The sequence below is a fragment of the Pelobates fuscus genome, chromosome 3 (genome assembly GCF_036172605.1).
Source record: "Pelobates fuscus isolate aPelFus1 chromosome 3, aPelFus1.pri, whole genome shotgun sequence".
Lineage (NCBI taxonomy): Eukaryota > Metazoa > Chordata > Amphibia > Anura > Pelobatidae > Pelobates > Pelobates fuscus.
Genome location: NC_086319.1, coordinates 53,255,482 through 53,279,981, shown reverse-complemented (window position 1 = coordinate 53,279,981; position 24,500 = coordinate 53,255,482). Strand labels below are relative to the sequence as shown.

Below are 24,500 nucleotides of genomic sequence, written 5' to 3'. Positions count from 1 at the left end.
AGGAGAAGAAATAACCTGAAGAGAAATAAGTAAAATGTGGGTAAGGCACCCGCAAAAATTGGATAGCATAGTACCTGATAAACCTCATATTAAAATGGCTACTAGTGCATTATTGCTGAAGTCTAGTTAAGCCGCGTACGTTCAGAACTCCAAAGTGTACTCATCTGATGGCCTAAATCCCTGCTTCTACATGTACTAACAATGCCTGGTGAGCCTAGGCGTACTCGTCTATCCTGTGGCCATGTTCCAAACTACTGACTTATACCCACAGGAGTCAGAGTGGTACTTTTGCAATATCAGAAACCTAAAGGGGATTTACAGTGTTTATTCAATTACATATCCCTTGTGTTAATGACTTAATATAACTCACACAAATCAAATGGTAATTAGAGAATATTTTGGAAAAATTAAATATTGTGTTCAAATACATAAGTATTTAATTGTTCTCAATATCTTATTTAATATTGTTCACATAATATGTAATGAAAAAAAATTAAATCTCAGCATTTAAATCTTAAATGGACACTATAGTCACCATAACAACTACAGCTTAATGTAGTTGTTCTGGTGAGTATAAACATTCCCTGCAGGCATTTTCATGTAAACACTGAATTTTCTCTGAAAAATTCTCTGAATTTCTCTGAAATGCACTTTTTTATTTTTCTAAATCACTAATTATTTTAAACATACATTAAAACTATTACAAGGCTGCTCATCTGCTCTGATTTTATGACCAACTGGTGACATTGTAATTTTCTAATGATGTCACAATGTCACAAACAACTCATAACTAATGGTTCAGTGTGGTCTCCTTTACTAGTGAACTGGATGTGTTTCAGTACACAGCGCTACAATTGTCCTAATTGCTATATAATTCATTTTATTGAAAAGCACAATGGATTTTAAAGAACTACACTCACTGCTATACTGTGATGATGATGGGGTTCCCTACACCCATAGATTGTGGGAAATGTTTTTAATGTGCAGAGCACAGAAAGAGACAAATTTACCATTGGAAATGTGCCATAAATGTGTCCAAACAAAAACAATTATAATGATGGACCAGGCAACGGAATATGATATCAAGGAACCAAAAATTGAGACCCTAAACTCATGGACGCAAACAGAAGCCAAAAGGTCTAAAAACCGGATCAAATCATGGCTGTGTAAAATTAAGCAAAAATTGGGTAAACCAGGAAAGCGTTCAGAAAGGGAAGAGAGCCCAGTACAACAAGACGGCTCCTGCTGTTTCTGTTTCCTTCGCTGTTTCAAGAAACTTAGCGTGAAAAAGATTTTCAGACGCAAAAAAACTCACAACATCAGCTCCAACCAAGAGATCTCTGCCGTCTTTAATGATAACAGCGGCAAAGAGACTGAAGAAAGCGCATGCAAGGAAACTGTCAGCGAGGTAAGAAGGTTTCCACATCAATCTCAAGTAGATACTCAACCGAAACATATCTGTCATTAAATGGCTACAGTCTAATGGTCTTATACATTTAAACTTTTGAAAAATAGGAAAACTCAATTCAATATAAAGTCATGAAATACTGAAATTAATATAAAAAATCAAACTGAATTTAGAATAACATTCATATATAACATTCAAAAAAAGAAATTACAGCAGGGAAAAAATACAGATATCATTTGTTTTAATCAGTACAGAGTTCCACATAGTATGTTTTTAAAAGGTAGATAAATGCCTACGTACAGTATTTAAACGTTCAAGTGACTGGAGTTGGAGTGTCCCTTTCAGTACAATTAATAAATGAGTATCTGAGTCTAGTTGTCCTTCTGCATTAATTGCTCTAAAAGGGACACTTCGGTCCCTTAAACCCCTTCAGCTTGCTTAAAGGGACACTGTAGGTACTATAATCACTCCATCTCATTGAAATGATTAGAATGTGTGGAGTCCCCTGGCACCGTCCCTCCATTTAGTGATAAATTATTTTGAGCAGTTTAACACTAAAGGTGTTTCTAAACCAGTCTGTGTTAATAAAATGCATTATTCTTATTCTAACTTATGTTTTAGTTGCATAAATTTTAATTGGTAGGTTCAAGTAAAAGTTCTCAGAACAGCCCCGCCTTGGCCACACCCCTAAGTTTCCTTCTAGGTCCAATTGAAATGTTGAGAAGTATGCATTACAGAGCCCAAAAATATATTCCAGAACATCCAAAAATAGGTTAACCACACGGTGCAGAAATAGACAAACAGGGGAAATCTGGCTTCTGATTTCAGATTTATTTCCACAGCGTATTTGTATTAGCTCTCTGGACTCCAAGTATTTCTTAAGTATGCATTACACACTTTCTTCTAGCTATACCGATACACACCTAAATGGGCTCTATGATAGGCTAAAAGCGGTCAGCTGACACTCTTAGCCAATCACAGCCACACACTGATGCTCAGGTTAACGTTTCCTCATTAGTTTGAGCAGCAGAGATGGGATGAGATGGGATGATGGATACAAGTCATCAGTAAAGACTTCACAGGAGACAGATCAAAGAAGCATCGTGGAGACTCTTCCCGTGTTTGAATAAAAGTGAGCGTAATAGCAATTTAAAAAAGGAAAAGGGAGTGCAGTAATCTAAATTATTTTTCAACAGAATAATTCCTTTAACAATGCAGATTATGTGTGTTATATAGTAGGATCTTTGACACGGTTTTCATTGAGCAGTGTATATGTAGCCAAAGCTTTCATGCAAAAATGACTGTAAACAAAAGTAACTGACCATTATTATTATTATTATGGATATTTTCAGGATGCTACCGTAGTCTGCAGCGCTGAACAGTTGGATCAAATCGGGAAGGTAGACTTAAATGAGGTAAAAAAGAATTCATATAAAGTGAGAGTAATAGCCATTTCAAAGCAAAATAGGGGTAATTTATATGGGTATCAGTAATATAAGCTATTTTTCAATAGAATAATTATTTTAAAGGGACACTTAAGTCACCAAAACAATTGTATCTTAATAAATTGATTTTTGTGTACAGATCATGCTCCTGCACTCTCACTGCTCAATTATCTGCCATTTAGGAGTTAAATCACTTTGTTTATAACGCCCTAGTTACACCTCCCTGCGTCTGACTTACACTGCCTTTCTAAACACTTCCTGTAAAGAGTCATCTAATGTTTAAACTTCCTTTATTGCAAAATCTATTTAAAGTTAGAATGTATTATCTCCGGCTATGTTAATAGCTTGCTAGACTCTACAGGAGCCTCCCATATGTAATTAAAGTTCAATTTGTTGTGCAGGAGATACAAACTTTTACATTTAGTAACATCTGGTTGAAAATGAAAGATTTTTATTTTTCAAGGGGAGATGTGGCAAAGGCTGCATAAACAGAAACAAAAGTGATTCAGTTGCTAAATGGCATATAATTGAGTATTGACACTGCATGAGAATGATCTATACTACTTAATTTAAGCTAAAGTTGTTTTGGTGACTATAGTGCCGATTATGCATGTATTCATATATTAGGATCTTTGACACGGTTTGCATTGAGCAGTGTATACGTAGCCAAATCTTGCATGCAAAAATAATGATTATAAATGGTAGTTATTGCCTAAAAATACATACAAAAGTAACTGACCATTATTGTTATGAATATTTTCAGAATGCTACCATAGACACCAGCACTGATCAGTTGGATCAAAACGAGAAGGTAGACTTAAACGAGGTAATAAATAATTCACATACAGTGAGTGTAATAGAAATTTCAATGTAAAATAGGCGAGTGCAGTAATCTAAATGAATTTTAAGTAAAATAATTACTTTAACAATGCATACCATGCATGTATTCATATATTAGGATCTATGACAAGGTTAGCATTGAGCAGTGTATATGTAGCCAAATCTTTAATGCAAAAACAATGATTATAAATGGTAGTTATTGCCTAAAAAAACATACAAAATTAACTGACCTATTGTTATTAATATTTTCAGAATGCTACCATAGACACCTGGGTTGAACAGTTGGATGAAACTGGGAAGGTAGACTTAAATGAGGTAATAAATAATTCATATAAAGTAAGTATAATAGCAATTTCAATGCAAAACAGAGGAGAGCAGTGATCTAAGCTATTTTTCAAAAGATTACTTATTTTAAAGGGACACTGCAGTAATAAAAACAAATGTATATTAAGAAAGTGCTTTTAGTGTTTAGATCATGCCCCTGGGTCTCACTGCTTAATTCTCTGCCACTTAGGAGTTAAATGACTTTGTTTATGCAGCTCTAATCACACCTCCCTGCATATGACTTACATTACCTTCAAACACTTCCTGTAAAGAGTCATCTAATGTTTACACTTCCTTTATTGCAAATTCTGCTTAGAATTTCTCATCTCCTGATCTGTTAATAACTTGCTAGACTCTGCAGGAGCCTCCCATATGAATTAAAGATCAATTTACAGAGCAGGAGATAAAAACGTTTAACGTTAGTAACATCTGGTTGAAAATGAAACAACTGTTTTCATGCAAGCTGGGTGAGTCACAGTCAGGCAGGTGTGGCTAGGGCTGCATAAATAGAAACAAACTTGATTTAACTGCTAAATGGCAGATAATTGAATATTGAGACTGCAGGATCATGATTTATACACCAAAACTGCTTCATTTAAGCTTATGTTGCTTTGGTGACTATAGTGTTCCTTTCACAATGCAGATTATGCATGTATCTACATATTTGGATCCTTGACAAGGTTTGCTTTGAGCAGTGTATATGTAGCCAAATCTGTAATGCAAAATTAATGACTGTAAACAGTAGTTATTGCCTAAAAAAAACATACAAAAGTAACTGACCATTATTGTTATTAATATTTTCAGAATGCTACCATAGACACCTGCGCTGAACAGTGTGATCAAATTGGGAAGGTAGACTTAAATAAGGTAATAAATAATTCATATAAAGTAAGTATAATAGCAATTTCAATGTGAAATAGAGGAGAGGAGTAATCTAAGCTATTTTTCAATAGAATACTTATTTTAAAGTAGCTCTACTGTAATAAAAACAAATGTATCTTAAGAAAGTGCTTTTAGTGTTTAGATCATGCCGCTGGGTCTCACTGCTCAATTCTCTGCCATTTAGGAGTTAAATCACTTTGTTTATGCGGTTCTAGTCACACCTCCCTGCATGTGACTTACATTACCTTCCTAAACACTTCCTGTAAAGAGTCATCTAATGTTTACACTTCCTTTATTGCAAATTCTGCTTAGACTTTCTCATCTTCTCCTCTGTTAATAACTTGCTAGACTTTGCAGGAGCCCCCCATATGAATTAAATATCAATTTACAGAGCAGGAGATAAAAACTTTTAAAATGAGTAACATCTGGTTGAAAATGAAACAATTGTTTTCATGCAGGCTGGGTGAATCACAGTCAAGGCGAGGTGTGGCTAAGGCTGCATAAACAGAAACAAAAGAAATTTTGCTGCTGAATGGAAGATAATTGAATATTGAGACTGCAGGATCATGATTTATACACCAAAACTGCTTCATTTAAGCTTATGTTGCTTTAGTGACTATAGTGTTCCTTTCACAATGCAGATTGTGCATGTATTCATGTATTAGGATCACTGACAAGGTTAACATTGAGACATACATAGCCAAATCTTTCATGCAAAATAATTACTGTAAACGGTAGTTATTGCCTAAAAATACAAAAGTAACTTATCATTATTGTTATATTTTCAGAATGCTACCATAGACTCCAGCGCTGAACAGTCAGATCAAAATGAGAAGGTAGACTTAAATGAGGTAATACATTATTTACATCAAGTGAGTGTAATAGAAATTTTAGTGCAAGGTAGTGGAGTGCAGTAATCTAAAATATCTTTCAGTAAAATAATTCCTTTAACATTGCAGACTATGTGTGTATCCATGGGCGTCCACAGGAATTTTTCCAGGGGGGGGCATAATGTAATGACATCCATGCTTGGTCCCTTTTTGACAGTGTCATGAGGGGGAGGAGCATAGTCATTATCCCATAAAGCCAGGGTGAATAGCATTTTCACAACTATGGTGTCAGGAATACATGTTTGTATTTCTGACACTATAGTGTTTCTTTAAGCAAATTAAAGAAACATTCTGGTCACCATAACAACTTCATCTAAATGAAAATGCTATGATACCAGGAAGCCCCTGAAGCCCCCGCTCTCAAATGGTTTAACCCCAAAGGCTTCCTCCAGCTCCAGATTTCCAGGTCGCTCAGTGGTATTCGGCTTCTGAAACAGAGTGTCAGGAAGTGCAGATTGAGGTCAGGCATGGGTGCTACAGATTGGCTAGAGTGGTCAGTTGATGCTCTAAGCCAATCGCTAGTTCCCAGTTCATAAAAATGTTTTACTTTTTTATGAATGGGGAGCTACTGATTGGCTTAGAGTGCCAGCTGACCGCTCTAGCCAATCAGCGACACCCCTCCCCAGCGGCCCTCTTTGCTTCCTGACACTCAGTAAATAAAAGTGAACACATTAACACTGATATTTTTTTACCTGGGGAGATGAGAAGGTCCAAAGTTTCCCTGCCAGGCCCAGGTACCAAAGCCTTATGATGTGGTGTCCATAATAAAATGGAGGATTTACTTCACTTGTCCTTCCTGCTCCAATCTCCTTTTCTTCTCCTTCATTTGACAAAGTCTTCTTTTTCTTCTGACACTGTCTTCTCTCCTCCTTGGCTCCTTCTGCTCCTTTACCTTTCTGCTACTTTCTGCTTATTGTGCTCCCCCTTCTGCTCCTGTCTATCTCTGATCTTTTTGCTCCTTGCAGGCCCATTCTGCTCCTTCTCCTACTTTACCTTTGTGCTCCTTGATGTCCCTTACTGCTCCTTGCTACCCTTTTCTGCTCCTTCATCTACTTTACCTTTGTGCTCCTTCTGATTCTTTCTGCTCCTTTACTTTTGTGCTCCTTCTGTCCCTGTCTGCTCTTTGCAGACCCTTCCTTTTCCTTGCAGACCCTTCCTACTCCTTGCTGCCCCTTGCAGACCCTTCCTTCTCCTTGCAGACCCTTCCTGCTCATTTCTGTTCCTTCGCCTACTTCACTTTGTGCTTCTTCTGTCCCTTCCTGCTCCTTGCTGCTATTTTCAGTTCCTTGCTGACCCTTCCTGCTCCTTGTTGACCCTTCCTTCTCCTTTCAGACCCTTCCTGCTCATTTGTGTTCCTTTGTGCTCCTTCTCCTCCTTTACCTGTTGTGGTCCTTGCTGTCCCTTCCAGAACCTTGCTGCCCCTTTCTCCTCATTTCTATTCCTTCTCCTTTCTGCTCCTTCTCTTACTTTACCTCCCCCATGCCTCACTTCAATGATCTGTAGGCTATCTCTGCCCCCCCCTATGCCTCACTTCAATGATCTGTAACTAATCTCTGCCCCCCCATGCCTTACTTCGATGATCTGTAGGCTATCTCTGCCCCCCATGCCTCACTTCGATGATCTCTAAGTTATCTCTGCCCCCACATGCCTCACTTCGATGATCTCTAGGCTATCTCTGCCCCCCCCCATGCCTCACTTCGATGATCTCTAGGCTATCTCTGCCCCCCCCATGCCTCACTTCGATGATCTCTAGGCTATCTCTGCCCCCCCCATGCCTCACTTCGATGATCTCTAGGCTATCTCTGCCCCCACCCCCATGCCTCACTTCGATGATCTCTAGGCTATCTCTGCCCCCACCCCCATGCCTCACTTCGATGATCTCTAGGCTATCTCTGCCCCCCCCCCATGCCTCACTTCGATGATCTCTAGGCTATCTCTTCCTCCACCCCCATGCCTCACTTCGATGATCTCTAGGCTATCTCTGCCCCCACCCCCATGCCTCACTTGGATGATCTCTAGGCTATCTCTGCCCCCACCCCCATGCCTCACTTCGATGATCTCTAGGCTATCTCTGCCCCCACCCCCATGCCTCACTTCGATGATCTCTAGGCTATCTCTGCCCCCACCCCCATGCCTCACTTCGATGATCTCTAGGCTATCTCTGCCCCCACCCCCATGCCTCACTTCGATGATCTCTAGGCTATCTCTGCCCCCACCCCCATGCCTCACTTCGATGATCTCTAGGCTATCTCTGCCCCCACCCCCATGCCTCACTTCGATGATCTCTAGGCTATCTCTGCCCCCACCCCCATGCCTCACTTCGATGATCTCTAGGCTATCTCTGCCCCCACCCCCATGCCTCACTTCGATGATCTCTAGGCTATCTCTTCCCCCACCCCCATGCCTCACTTCAATGATCTCTAGGCTATCTCTGCCCCCACCCCCATGCCTCACTTTGATAATCTCTAGGCTATCTCTGCCCCCCCATGCCTCACTTCGATGATCTCTAGGCTATCTCTGCCCCCCCATCATATGCCTCACTTCACTGATCTCTAGGCTATCTCTGCCCCCCCATATGCCTCACTTCACTGATCTCTAGGCTATCTCTGCCCCCCCCCCATATGCTTCACTTCACTGATCTCTAGGCTATCTCTGCCCCCCCATATGCTTCACTTCACTGATCTCTAAGCTATCTCTGCCCCCCATATGCCTCACTTCACTGATCTCTAGGTTATCTCTGCCCCCCCCAATATGCCTCACTTCACTGATCTCTAGGTTATCTCTGCCCCCCCCCATACGCCTCACTTCATTGATCTCTAGGCTATCTCTGCCCCCCCATATGCCTCACTCCACTGATCTCTAGGCTATCTCTGCCCTGCCCCCCATATGCCTCACTTCACTGATCTCTAGGTTATCTCTGCCCCCCATATGCCTCACTTCACTGATCTCTAGGCTATCTATGCCCCCCCCCCCCCCCCCCATCCCTCACTTACCTCATCTGTAAGCTCTCTCTGCTGGCTGCATGTGTTGCTCCCCTGCGGATTCAGTCAGAGAGAAGCAGGGATAGATGCAGCTTCCTGTCCCTGTCTCTCTCCATACACAGCGCCACCTACTGGCCGGTGACGGTATTGCACTGTATTTTCAATCACACGAAAAATAGCAGAACAAGCTGAAAATTGCAGGGGGGGGGGGGGCAAGTGCCCCCCCTGTGGACGCCCATGTGTGTATCCGTATATTTGGATCCTTGACAATGTTTGCATTGAGCAGTGTATATGTAGCCAAATGTTTCATGCAAAAACAATGACTGTAAACAGTAGGTATTGTCTTAAAAAAAACACAAAAGTAACTGAGAATTACTGTTATGAATATTTTCAGAATGCTACCATAGATTCCAACACTGAACAGTTGGATCAAATCGTGAAGATAGACTTAAACGAGGTAATAAATAATTCATATAAAGTGAGTGTAACAGCAATTTCAATGCAAAATTGGGGAGAGTAGTAATCTAAACTATTTTTTTCAATAGAATAATTATTATAAAGGGACACTATGGTCACCAATAAAGTGTATCTCAATAAAGTGCTTTTGTTGGACAGATCATGCCCCTGCAGTCTCACTTCACTTTGTTTATTCAAGCCTAGTCACACCTCCCTACTTGTGACTTACACAGCCTTCCTAAACCTTACTGTAAAGAATCATCTAATGTTTACACTTCCTTTAGTGCAAATTCTGTTTAAATTTAGAACTTATTAACTCCTGCTATGTTAATAACGTGGTAGACTCTACAAGAGCCTCCCATATGAATGAAAGTTCAATTTAAGAGCAGGAGATAAAAACTTTGAAAGTTTGTAACTTCTGGTTGAAAATGAAACACATTTTTTCATGCAGGCTGTGTCAGTCACAGTCAAAGGAGGTGTGGCTAGGGCTGTATAAACAAAAAAAATAGAAACAAACTTGATTTAACTGCTAAATGGCAGATAATTGAATATTGAGACTGCAGGAGCATGATCTATACACCAAAACTGCTTAATTTAAGCTAAAGTTGTTTTGGTGACTATACTGTTCATTTAACAATGCAGATTATGGGTGTACTCATATATTAGGATCCTTGACCAGCTTAGCCTTGAGCAGTGTATATGTAGCCAAATCTTTCATGCAGAAATAATGACTGTAAAAGGTAGTTATTGCCTACAAATGCATACAAAAATAACTGATCATTATTGTTATATTAGCAGATTGCTTCCATAGACACCATCACAGAAAGGTCGGTTCAAATCGAGGAGATAGACTTAAACCAGGTAATCTAGAATGTATATAAAGTGAGTGTTATAGCAATTTCAGTGCGAAATAGGGGAGAGCAGTAATTAAAATTAGTTTCCAATAGAATAATTAATTTAACAATGTTTATTAAGCATTAATTCATATATTTGGATCTTTCACAAGGTTTGCATTGAGCAGTGTATATGCAGCCAAATATTTCAGGCTAAAATAATGATTGTAAACTGTTGGTTTAGCTTAAAAATATATGGAAACGTAACTAAAAATTATTTATTATGAATATTTTCAGAATGCCTCCATAGTCACCAGCGCTGAACACTTGCATCAAAACGAGAAGAGAGACTTAAACAAGGTAATGAAGAATTCATAGAATTTTTAAGTTCCCTAAGGAATTTCAACATACAGCAAATTTCAGACACAACAGCGATTGTCATTTGGGGGGTAGTGATAAGAGGCATTTTGGGGCCCATTACATATCAATGTTACAAATCAGATCACAAAAACTGAATTAATACATAAGGAAAATACAGACATTTATATAAGACTGTAAGCTCGTTTGAGCAGGGTCATCATCTACCTATTTACCTATATCATTTTGTAATTGTCTCATTTATTGTAAAATTCCCCCCCCCCCTTTCATTATATTGTAAAGTGCTGCTGAATAAGTTGCCGCTATGTAAATGCCAATAATAGCCTGTTGTCATCATAAAGGAACCGCTAGACAACAAAATGTCCCAAGATAAACGGATTGACTTTTACTGATGCACAAGGTATCAATGCCCAATCCTTAGGAATGTTAGGCCGATGATTCCAGGCAACGCAGTATGTAAAGCAAAGTATGAGTTAATAGGTACCTTCTTCAGGCATAACATGATGCATGCAATTACCAAGTATGACATTTTTTGTACTGTTCAACGTCCGCAGAGTATATTGGAAAATGTCTTTTGTTCCTGTTGTCCCACTGATTGCAGTGTAAACACCCTCTTCTTTGCTGTACCCAACTAACTACCTTTGACTCAATAAAAATTGTCAAATTGAAAATAAATACCAATAGTAACAATAATAATAATATGACTATGTTTTAAGATTCTTTTCTTCTTCTTTAGGAGTTACCAAAGCAGTCTCTTGAGGAGATAAAACCTGAAAATATCCAAAGCTCCCCCCAGACAGCTTCATCCAGTGCTTTGGTTTCTCACGTCCCCGTACGGTCAGGGAAATCAATAACAAGAACTGGCCTAAAAAACCTGGGAAACACGTGTTATATGAACAGCGTTTTACAATCGTTGTTCATGGCGACAGAGTAAGTTCTCCTTTCGAGTTTATATGTTTATGTGAGAATCCGAATAATTTGTGAAAAATAAATACGTGGCTGAACATTGGCCATACATTGCAATATATCTCACCATACTTCAATCCATCGATAAAATGGCTGCAGGCTGCACTCAGTGAGCAGTTACTGACAGAACCTCACTTAGACTGCTATAATATTTTACACACACCGAGCAGTATGATGTCTCATTAGATGCAATGTATCCAGCACTATGACACTGAGGGACATTTTGTACATTTGGCAGATCGTGTTTCCTGTGCTCGGCTGTGTATGAAAACCTACAGGCTACCTACTTTACTAATTAAAGGAGTTTATCCAACAGGACCACACTGGCATTTGTGTGGGGGTTAACCCCTTAAGGACTGAGCCAAATGTACACGTTGTGATCAAAACAAAACGTAAACAAAAACTTGAATTTGCGCTATATGTCTGTTCAGGCGTAATTCGCCTCTTTCATATTATTTGCGGCCAAACATATTATGCATCATTTTATTCAAGGGAAAACAGGGCTTTCATTTAACATTAAATATTTAGGTATTTAACATAACTTAATATGAATAATATATAAAAAAAATGTGAAAAAATAAGAATTAAAACATTTTTTTTTTGTTCTACGTGACATTTTAACTGTGAGTGTCATAATACTGTTTGCTTTTACTGCAATAATATACACATATTTGTATTCAGCGATGTCTCATGTGTAAAACAGTACCCCCTATGTACAGGTTTTATGGTGTTTTTGGAAGTTACAGGGTCAAACATAACATGTTATTTTTTTCAGTTTTTGCACATTGAAATTCGCCAGATTGGTTACGTTGCCTTTGAGACCGTATTGTAGCCCAGGAATAAGTATTTTCTAGTGGCTACTAGAAAAGACTGAACCTACCCCATTTGCAATACTTTGGGTTGTCTACTATTGCAAATGGTATGCCATCATGGGGGTAATTTTCATTCCTGGGCTACCGCTTGGTCTCAAAGGCAACATAACCAACCTGGTGAATTTCAATGTGAAAAAACTGAAGCGCAAGCCTTATATTTGACTCTGTAACGTTTGAAAACACCATAAAACCTGTACATGAGGGGCACTGTTATACTCGGGAGACTTCGCTGAACACAAATATTAGTGTTTCAAAACAGTAAAACGTATCACAACAATTATATCATCCATGTAAGTGCCATTTGTGTGTGCAAAAAAATAAAAAATATCACTTTCACTGACAATATTGTCGTCGTAATACATTTTACTGTTTTGAAATACTAATATTTGTTTTCAGCGAAGTCTTCCGAGTAAACTGTACCCCGCATGTACAGGTTTTATGGTGTCTTAGAAAGTTACAAGGTTAAATATAGTGCTAGCAAATTAAATTCCCTGGAATTTTGGCCTGGGTTGTCAGGCAGGTCCCGCAAATTGTAATTAATAAAATTACCTAATTATGTAAAATTATTACATAAATATATACATAGAATTATTATATGTGTATGTGTATATATATATATATATATATATATATATATATGTATATAGTTTTTTTAAATTATTTTTATTTACATAGAGGTATATATATATATATTGGAAGGCGTAGCCTGAAGTTGTGGGAGGGGTTACCCGGCTATTTAAACTCAGGCCCCCTACACCACAGGGCTGATGCTGCCTGGTTCGTGACTACTTCCGGTTCAAAGGTCATCAACACAGACTGCCTAAAACTCCAAACAAGCTGGTCTGGGCCTACTGTGGCTCCCATGCCGATCGGACCAAGTTTTTCCCTGCTCCAACAACTCCCATCCTGCTGTTCCAGCCACATGCGGTCAGAGACTCCCACGCTGATTGGTCCAAGTTCTCCCTGCTCCAACAACTCCCATCACGCTGTTCCAGCCGCATACGGTCAGAGACTCCCAGGACGATCGGACCAAGTTCTCTCTGCTCCAACAACTCCCATCATGCTGTTCCAGCCACATGCAGTAAGAGACTCCCACGATGATTGGACCAAGTTCTCCCTGGTCCAACAACTCCCATCACGCTGTTCCAGCCACATGCGGCCAAAGTCTCCCAAGCCGATTGGACAAGTTCTCCCTGCTCCAACAACTCCCATCACGCTGTTCCAGCCACATGCGGTCAGACTCCCACGCCGATCGGACCAAGTTCTCCCAGCTCCAACAACTCCCATCATGCTGTTCCAGCCACATGCGGTCAGACTCCCACGCCGATCGGACCAAGTTCTCCCAGCTCCAACAACTCCCATCACGCTGTTCCAGCCACATGCGGTCATTGACTCCCACGCTGATCGGACCAAGTTTTCCCTGCTCCAACAACTCCCATCACGCTGTTCTAGCCACACGCAGTCAGACTACTCACCTCCTCTCCAGAACTGGCTGTTCGTTCCCGCTGGCTCTATGAGACCCCTTACCGGCTTATCGGGCCTTTTCCTGGACCAAACCTCCGTGTCCACCAAGTCTGGGTACTTTCCAGCCACATAGCTGACCTCTCGTTTGTTTCCTGTACCAGTCAAATCCACGAACCGTGAGTCTGCCTGTACGGGCCAAATCCATGAACACACAATTGTTCACACGTTTACGTTTTTACATACCGTATATTCTGGACTTTTTCCCGTTCAGGACTTAAGTCAGTTCACCTACTCCTGCCTGCTCTTTGTTCCATTCCTATTCGCTAGTTTCTTTTCGTCAAATTTCTACCGAACTAGTCTCTAGTCTATCTCAATTACATGCTTCCATCTTCCATTCCATGCTTCCATCAATGGCCACCACAATCATAGTACCAATTCGTTAGTTTTACACTGTTCCCTGATACATGAAATGTCCAGGTTCTTTAGCCTGCTACTAGTTATCCTTACATGCCCCCTGTAGTTCTGTTATATTTGCTATGTTTCTTGTTATTATTTACGATTGTGCATGGATATTGTCAGTTTCCCATTACTAATTCAGCTCTGGTAAGCATTTAATATTCACTACATATATAGCATTACCATCATATATCGCATATGTCTTATTCTATCACTTATGGACCTGGTACTGTTCTGAGGCAGTCATCACGTTCACATTTGTTACCATGTGTTATGGCCAATCTGTATACTTGCTCCCACGATAGGTATATTACTTATTTGGAGGACGATCACCTATTCGCTAAACCTTTTTTGTAACACGCCACACTCCTATGTTCATATGTATCATCATGTTCCCTGGGACAAACCCTAGTGTACCAGGCTTTACCATACCATCATATGTTCCCCCTGACTCTACGTCAAAATAATCACGTATTATGCACTAAAGGTTATTTACTCATTGCTGCTATATTCTACTCAAGCAAGTTCATCATCCTAACCGACCCTTGTATCACTAAACCTACAGCAACTCCACTCTAACTGTTCTATGTTACATCAGCCAACGCTGGCACGCAATTCCTTTGCCAGGCCGTACACAGGCCCACGCCCGGGGATCCTTAATTCCCCACACATACACCCTCCTTCCCATGCTGGCACGACCATAATTAAATATTCTAAGTCCTACCGGGATAGCTCAAAACTGCCATCATAGCTTGGTATTCCATATCCCCTTATATGTATTTTAGCTTAAGAAGTCACAGGACCAATTAGCGGTCACTCATGACTCTGCCTATCCCCCATTATTGTCGCAGTATTGGTTAAACACTCCCCATGGTCTCTGGTAGTGGCCTAGGATCCTCACCCTACTCACTTATAGGGATATTTGATTTATGTCCTATGAATCTTGTACCCACCATTGTAGGGTCAGGATTCTAACAACTATGTCCTCAGGTTACCTATTCATAGACCAGCCTCAAGAACAACCACCCCGATTATACAGGCGTATTTCGTTCACAGTAAGTCAAGCCCAATTCCAGTTCCAACTTGCCTCCCACCATCATTTCCCTGTAGGTTCTCCAATATCTCATTCCTCTGGCAAGGAAACCACATTCTACCCCAAGCAAGGTATGTTTACCCACCTCGCTACTACCCATTACCCGTCCCATTCTCGGATCCGCTATGTCAGCTATCGGCCTGGTACCCAGCTATGCCAGTAACTAGCCTCATCATTATCAGTTCCGTGAGGCCAACACCCATCTTCATCTGCATATGGAGGTACACGCCCCTCGGCCCAACACATAGCTAACGCCTCACATCAACCTCTCCAGGTTACGAGTTAGGGCCTCACCCAGCATGGCCTCTTATATTGACTCTTTTTACAGTCCCCAAGAGGCCAACATTCTTGCCACACCTTTCAGTGGCCCCTGCCCACTAGTCCAAATCACATGAAGTCAAACCGTTGATATCCACTCTACTTGCCTCCATACATAACATCAACGATGGACTACAGAGACTGGAATCTCCACAGGCACTGATGCACATCCCAGCCACAGGACTCCCAAATCCCTCTCATGGTTATGTTATCCTTTCAAATCCCTCCCTTAGCACATCGGTTTACATTATTACTCCCTCATACTTTGTGTCCCTGACCATACGCAAAGACATCTGGAAAGGTTAATTTAGTCTCCTTACTGATTGCCTCCCACAATGTCTTAGAGTACAAGTCTTACTACTACGATGATCTGTACGTTGTTCTATACACCAGAATCCCAGACTCAATCAGAAACTCACTATCCCAGAATTCATCCTAGCCTTCAGACTTTTGTGATGTAAGTGGCTCTACTTCTCCTCACCATAGAGAAGGTTTGCATCGACAACCTGGAGTTTTACCTCTAAGCACAGCCTTTCTGTCACTCAGTCGACTTCTACATCAAGGTTTCCACACACCAGTTCCACACAGGTCTGGTCACACTCCTGTCCGGTATTCACGAGTGTCAGAACCTTCTGTCTGCATTAATAGACCCCGCAACACAATCACCTTGCTTAAGAAGGTATTCAACCATATTAATTACCCACCCCTAGCCTCAACTCATTGATTTCCTCTAAGGAATTCTCCCAGCACTATGCCAAAGGGGTTGACAAGAGCTTGGGTAGGCAAGACAGACATTTCCTATGCCTCCAAGCTTCTACCTATTCAGCCATCCCAAGGGCATGTTCATGGCATTTTATGGAGGGATTGTCATGAATTTCCCACACGTGTAACTTTTAGAGCAAAGAGTAACCCCAAGCTGTTTATCTTATTTTCTAACACACTATGTTGACTAACACTCAATATTAGCGAATGTCCTGCAGTCACCGGTTATCTTAGATAACTTCCTCATGATAGAACACCCTCACTCCGCTTTGGTTAGTATTCACAAGACGATGGCACTTTTCCTCACTATGGGTTCCACTTTCACAAACTGACCTTCTTAGGCATTCATCTTGACACTAATAAGCTACAGAACATGTCCACCTACAGAGCAGGTACAGTGCATCGGAGTCCTGGGAACCTTTCCTTCTGAAGAACAAGCGGGGAGGGTGGGGGGAGAATGGATCTACAGTCCTACTGGGCACATTGAGGTTTGCCATGAGAATTATTCTGCACATTTATTTCCCGACCGCTGAGTCTTCTTCCCACCGACAGTTGCATTCTGGCACTAGTTGTAAGCAGACCTACACATATGGCTCAGGTTCATACCACATTGGATTGGGGGCCAGGTTATTCCCGCCATTTCTCATCATTTCCCAGTTACATGGACCAATGCGTCCGCACACACTGATTTCACAGCCAATTTGGTGACTTTTGGTTCTGAGTTGCCTGGCCAGTTGAGACTCTAAAAAAAAAAAAAAAAAAAAAAAATTCTATTCCTCGTCAACATTTCTTTGGAATCTGCCCCATAGTGGCCGCCTACGAGGCCTGGGGAGGTATGATCGGATAGGGGAAGTCAAGTGATTTTCTGACAATAAAGCAGCTGGCTATACCCACATTCCATGGCTTAATACTGCACTAACTCGCCTCATGGCATTTGGCAGATTTCTGGATTGAGCTGCCCTCTCTGATTATACATCACAAGCATACAATAGACATTTCACCTTTACAACAAGTTTACCACCGATTACCATAAAACCGATACTCGTTCACTAGTCACCATTGCGACACTCCTCTCCTTTTTGCCCACACAATTTATAAAATCTCTCTTAACACTACAAAACTTGGCTGGCTACACCATGTCTTAAGTGCCCATCCTAGTACCAAACAGTTCACATCCTCTTGCCATATGTAATACGTAGGGACAATCCTACGGGCAATAAGGTGCCGGTCAAAATGTCAGACCTTTACAGGTTATCACTCACAGGACCAAATCTCAATATGCCCCTATTTAACTGCAGGGCAAACCACTCACTACAGCTAAATTCATAATGTACCTCAGAACCCTCTTAACTAGGCGGGGACTCAACCCCAATGCCTTTTCGGGACATTCCTCCAGAATCAGGGCAGCATCAGCTGCTTCCAGAAAAATGTCCCTGCTCACACCATAAACATTAGGACGCTGGAAATCCACAGTACAATACTAGATACATACCACAACCAGAGCTAGATTTGAGTAGGACAAGCCGTTATGAATCTTGCAACGTAAAGATGTGTAATAAGGTATCTTATTCAACTTTTTGCCCTCTTTTATTACAGGCCTACCCGATACGTCGGTTTCGGCACACTACAACCGACTTGCTCATATATCTAACTTATCATGTATACGGCTTTTGTCCCCGACTACAAATTGGAAGGCGTAGCCTGAAGTTGTGGGAGGGGTTACCCGGCTATTTAAACTCAGGCCCCCTACACCACAGGGCTGATGCTGCCTGGTTCATCCCTCCCACCTCTCCCCTTATACATATTACTATTACAGGTGGGCCCTCTTTTATTACAGGCCTACCCGATACGTCGGTTTCGGCACACTACAACCGACTTGCTCATATATCTAACTTATCATGTATACGGCTTTTGTCCCCGACTACAAATATATATATATATATATATATATATAGTGATATATACGTATATACTTATGTATATAGATATATATATTATTTCGTTCAACATGTATTTTGATATCAATATATATATATTAATTTTAAAATACAGTTAGAATGAATTTACACATGTATTTTATATATATATATATATATATATATATATATATATATATATATAAATAAATATATACAGGGAGTGCAGAATTATTAGGCAAGTTGTATTTTTGAGGATTAATTTTATTATTGAACAACAACCATGTTCTCAATGAACCCAAAAAACTCATTAATATCAAAGCTGAATATTTTTGGAAGTAGTTTTTAGTTTGTTTTTAGTTTTAGCTATTTTAGGGGGATATCTGTGTGTGCAGGTGACTATTACTGTGCATAATTATTAGGCAACTTAACAAAAAACAAATATATACCCATTTCAATTATTTATTTTTACCAGTGAAACCAATATAACATCTCAACATTCACAAATATAAATTTCTGACATTCAAAAACAAAACAAAAACAAATCAGTGACCAATATAGCCACCTTTCTTTGCAAGGACACTCAAAAGCCTGCCATCCATGGATTCTGTCAGTGTTTTGATCTGTTCACCATCAACATTGCGTGCAGCAGCAACCACAGCCTCCCAGACACTGTTCAGAGAGGTGTACTGTTTTCCCTCCTTGTAAATCTCACATTTGATGATGGACCACAGGTTCTCAATGGGGTTCAGATCAGGTGAACAAGGAGGCCATGTCATTAGATTTTCTTCTTTTATACCCTTTCTTGCCAGCCACGCTGTGGAGTACTTGGACGCGTGTGGTGGAGCATTGTCCTGCATGAAAATCATGTTTTTCTTGAAGGATGCAGACTTCTTCCTGTACCACTGCTTGAAGAAGGTGTCTTCCAGAAACTGGCAGTAGGACTGGGAGTTGAACTTGACTCCATCCTCAACCCGAAAAGGCCCCACAAGCTCATCTTTGATGATACCAGCCCAAACCAGTACTCCACCTCCACCTTGCTGGCGTCTGAGTCGGACTGGAGCTCTCTGCCCTTTACCAATCCAGCCACGGGCCCATCCATCTGGCCCATCAAGACTCACTCTCATTTCATCAGTCCATAAAACCTTAGAAAAATCAGTCTTGAGATATTTCTTGGCCCAGTCTTGACGTTTCAGCTTGTGTGTCTTGTTCAGTGGTGGTCGTCTTTCAGCCTTTCTTACCTTGGCCATGTCTCTGAGTATTGCACACCTTGTGCTTTTGGGCACTCCAGTGATGTTGCAGCTCTGAAATATGGCCAAACTGGTGGCAAGTGGCATCTTGGCAGCTGCACGCTTGACTTTTCTCAGTTCATGGGCAGATATTTTGCGCCTTGGTTTTTCCACACGCTTCTTGCGACCCTGTTGACTATTTTGAATGAAACGCTTGGTTGTTCGATGATCACGCTTCAGAAGCTTTGCAATTTTAAGAGTGCTGCATCCCTCTGCAAGATATCTCACTATTTTTGACTTTTCTGAGCCTGTCAAGTCCTTCTTTTGACCCATTTTGCCAAAGGAAAGGAAGTTGCCTAATAATTATGCACACCTGATATAGGGTGTTGATGTCATTAGACCACACCCCTTCTCATTACAGAGATGCACATCACCTAATATGCTTAATTGGTAGTAGGCTTTCGAGCCTATACAGCTTGGAGTAAGACAACATGCATAAAGAGGATGATGTGGTCAAAATACTAATTTGCCTAATAATTCTGCACTCCCTGTATATATAATGAAAATTATACATAGATTTAATCAATATCATTGTACGTGTATTTTGATATTATATTTAATATATATATTTATAATTATAGAAAAACAGAGAATGACCGCACTCAGGGACTTGTAAATATCACTAAAACTTAACTTTTAATGTTCAAAATAAATCAAATCAACGTTTCAGCCCCATGTTTGGGCTTTCATCAGAATGGTAAAAAAAAACATCCTGATGAAAGCCCAAACATGGGGCTGAAACGTTGATTTGATTTATTTTTATAGTGATATTTACAAGTCCCTGAGTGCGGTCATTCTCTGTTTTTCTATGCTATTTGCCTGACCAGCACCGGGCACATTATTTACCTGTTCCAGGAGTGCAAGCAATTTAGCATTTTTTGTATTTATAATTATATATATATATTAATATTAAAATACACTTAGACTATGTATGCATATGTGTAAATATATACTTAGATCATATATATAATAAATATATATGATCTAAGTATATATATTTTATTTTAAACTGTTATTAACTTTATTTTTTTACATTTTACAGACAGCAGGGGGAGAACCTGTCATTACAGGTACTCCCCCTGCTGGCATTGACATGGACGCTATGCCGTCCATGTGATTGTGAGGTGCTCGCAAGGACCTCGCTATCACATGGCCCAGGGGGGTCGAAGAGGACGGTAAGAGGACGCTCCCAGGTAAGTCCCCATACCGCAATCGCCTGTGTGGGATCGCCGGCAACCGGGTAAGTACAAAGGACGGCTTAGACGTTCTATGCCGCCCTCCGGCGTTTAGAGACAGTTCCCTAAGGACAGCATAGAACACCCACCGTCCTTAAGGGGTTAATATAACACTCAAACTGTTTCTGTCTTCTTCTAGTAAAACATTTTCATGCAAGTCCTTTGTTTTATCGGTTATCATTTAGTACAGGGCTGCGCAACAGGTAGATCCCCAGATGTAGTAGGACTACAACTCCCATGATGCTTTTTCATTCTGTGTAGTTCCACAACATCTGGGGATCTACCTGTTGGGCAGCCCTGATTTAGTGCAAAGTCTATAATGCGTGATCTGATTTTCAGCTTTAGGAGCCGCGTGTTATCCCTCAATTTGAAAGGCTGCAATTCACTGATGAAGAAATTGCAAAAACTTTTCAACATCTTGGCTTATTCTAAGGTATGCTTTTGTTAACTGAAAAACAATGGGGGCACATGGCACATAAAATAACTATCTGTCCATGTAACAGAGAAAAACAACAGAACACAACATGAAACGTTCCACAAGATCATATAGAATACAGTAATTAATATGCACAATCCCTGTTATATAGCAAACAATATGAAATACATATTACTATTACAAAAGCTGAGATTTATCAAGATGCCATGTTCTGGAACGTTCTAAAAAAAGAAGCAGTCACCATGGTCACTAGTGGAATCAGTAGGCACATCCCATTGGTGATTGATTAACTTTTACAGTTTTGCACATTTCACATCACAGCATTAGGATAAATCTCCTCCACTGAGTCAATAGAGTCCCAAACACATGGGACAAAATCCAGTTTCTTCTTAACATGTGAATATCTCCATCAATTCCCCCTGTTAAAGTAACATTTGGATCTTCCCTTATTTCTAACCAGCGAGAAGCATATACTCCATTGAAATTTTTCAATGCGTCTCGTCCACCGTGGTTCAGTTCTTTCTCCCAGGAAGATAGTTCTGAATATCTTCGATTCCTTTTAAACAGGTAATTAAACAATTCTTATATCCTGATTATTTACTTAGTACTAAATGTATAAGGTTATACTGTAACATTAAACATGGTATTACTTTATAAAAGGCAAAGTGTCTCTAGAGTAACAAACCTGCTAGTGTTCCCTGCCCACCTTAGAGGATAAAGTTGGGCAGGGATGAGAGGAGGTTACACAAGGCACAAATCCCTTAAAAGGGCAGTCTAACTGTTTTTCTCTTCAAAGCAGACCATGGAGGGAGGAGGTTTATTAAAAGCAAGGGAGAAATTAGTCCCTAAATGTCTAATCGTGGGCTCAATTTCAGGATTGGCAAAAGTTTGTATTGCAGTCCATTAGCTCGGGTATATTATTAAATTTTAACTTACAAGTGAAGAACAGAGAGCTGGCTACATTTGGCCTGTAAAGTAACTACAAACAACAAGTCCAACTTGAGGTCAAATCAGTAGATTATCCCTCAACATTCCACTTCCTTTATTAATATTTAATGATTTATACTAACACTGCAATAATTGGACTACAATCATTGATGGCTCTATAATTAGGAGAGGTATGTAACCTCCTAAGGTAAGTCGGAGGGGGAGTCTCTAGAAAGCTTGCAAGTTGCCCCTCGGGCAGGTGCAGACACATTGCTTAGTGGATCAGACAGTTTCTGTAAGTTACCAAAGCAGTGCTCTGATTTATTATAGAGCGACGGCCAGATTGAGTTGCAGACCTGATATTGGACCCATCAGAGGTCAACTTTCCCCCTCCCTGGCCCAAAATAAGCAAGAGGGAGGGAAGAATAAACTTTAAAGATCCCATATATCACACACTGAAGCCCCTCTCTCCCAAAATACTGTTTAAAGTCTCCCTAGGTACATCCCATATTTGCCCATACACACTTCAGCCACTATTTACCCCCTTCCCATACAGGGCAATTCCAAATAAGCATACCAAATTAGGGAGCAATCTACTATTATCTACTACTATTATCTTCAATTTATTTTAGCTATAGAGATAAAAGCAGCCTCCCATCCATTTATAGACATGGCATCTAGACCTCATACAGAAATAGGTTGCTGACTCATGTTGTAAGGCCTCTAATTCCAACTTTGTGAAAGGCCTCTGAAAGCCTAGAGTCGCCTCTGACTACAATAATAATAAAAGAACAAAGTAACGTAATTTACACAGTATTGTGCTATGAGGGAGCAGCTCAGAAACCTCTCTACACTAGAGGCCTGGTGGGGGCAAATGCCCTCTGCTACACTTGCCATCCCTCCTCCGCAAGCTAAATGTAATAAAATACCCTCTGGCTGGAAATGCATCAACCAAATGAAATATACATTATTTTAAGAAATGTGTTCTTTATGCTTATTGCTTGGTATGATTCATATTTAATAAATGTATTCTTTTACTTTTTATGTTAGCTTGCATGAGGAAGAGAGAATACAGTTTTTGTCTTCAGAGACTGCCGCCAATGCTCTGGTTACAGAAGTTCCTCCTCAACAGTCTTCACAAAGCACAAGCTGGGGGAAAGATGAAAAAACTATAATACAACACATGTTTGAGGGAAAGCTGCAAACTAATATCTGCTGCCAAACATGTAAAAACATTTCCCAGAAGACGGAGGCTTTTACAGACCTTTCACTGGGATTCCCACCATCATTAATTAATACTGGCAAAAAAGAACACCAGAAAAAATTTTCTGTCAACGACCTGTTCGGCCATTTCCTCGCACCAGAAATTCTCGATGGAGACAACTGCTATCAGTGTGGAAACTGTGCTTCCCTCCAGAAAGCAGAGAAGACCGTGCAAATTATGGAGGAGCCAGAATACCTCATTCTAAACCTACTGAGGTTTTCTTATGATCCAGAGCACCAGGTGAAGCGGAAGATATTCAATCCAGTATCTATTCCACAAATACTGAGGCTGCCCGTGGAAAGATCTACCTCTCTGGACACTGATCTTTCTGGTGCTGGTGAAAATAAAGCTAATGAGCAGGCATCAGTTGGCATAGAAGATCGGCGCTCTACCCAACGACGAGTGCCTTATGCTTTAAATTCTGTCGTGGTGCATTCGGGAGCAACTCCTGAAAGTGGCCATTATTACTGCTATGCAAGGGACATCAGTTTAAGGTCTGTAAAACCTGTGAAGAGCTCCTCCAACATGTCCTTAGTTCAGGCAGCTGGAGGAGAAATGCCCACCTCTGGTAGTGAGTCCTCACAGAAGCCCAAACAATGGCTTTTCTTAAATGACAGCAGGGTTACCTTTACATCTCAGCGCCATGTGTTAAATACCAGCCTGCGGTCTACAGAAGACTCTGTATATATATTATTTTATAAAAAGCTGAGCTGAGGGAAATAAAAGCCATTGAGCAAGGTTAAACAAGTGGAGTCTGGTTAAACTGGAATTTTCCATATGAAACAGAGTTTAGGATGTTATCATCAGAAATAAACATTATTTGAAGATGCTTAAGCCGAGCGGAGGAACTAGGGATATGGTTTTTTTTTTTTAACCTCTCCTCTACCCTTGTCCCCATTTTACTTAACAAAATAACAGTATCACATACTGAAAATAAATGTCAACAGGAGACAAATTAGATCTCCATTCTAGCTCCACTAAGAACCAAGGTGTTGCAATCAGGTACCTTATCATTACAACTGATGTGGTTGTTGCTGGATAAGTTGTTGGATAAGTTAAAACACA

General features: G+C 40.4%; 1 protein-coding gene across 1 annotated transcript; it reads left to right on the top strand.

The window, feature by feature from the left end:
- The first annotated feature begins 1,057 nt into the window (after positions 1–1,057).
- LOC134601604 (ubiquitin carboxyl-terminal hydrolase 38-like) lies at positions 1,058–24,149 on the top strand. Its single transcript, XM_063446125.1, has 12 exons — positions 1,058–1,408; positions 3,617–3,679; positions 3,946–4,008; positions 4,822–4,884; positions 5,688–5,750; positions 9,165–9,227; positions 10,025–10,087; positions 10,357–10,419; positions 11,174–11,367; positions 21,148–21,241; positions 21,705–21,811; positions 23,222–24,149. Exons 1-12 carry the CDS (start codon positions 1,058–1,060, stop codon positions 24,147–24,149), a joined length of 2,115 nt encoding a protein of 704 aa, XP_063302195.1.
- Positions 24,150–24,500: the final 351 nt, after the last annotated feature.

Excerpts from the sequence above, each read along its gene's own strand:
- LOC134601604 (XM_063446125.1), top strand. The coding sequence starts at position 1,058 with ATGGACCAGGCAACGGAATATGATATCAAGGAACCAAAAATTGAGACC. Across the intron at positions 4,885-5,687 it reads GGAAGGTAGACTTAAATAAG|AATGCTACCATAGACTCCAG; the intron begins GTAATAAATAAT and ends TTATATTTTCAG. Across the intron at positions 9,228-10,024 it reads TGAAGATAGACTTAAACGAG|ATTGCTTCCATAGACACCAT; the intron begins GTAATAAATAAT and ends TTATATTAGCAG.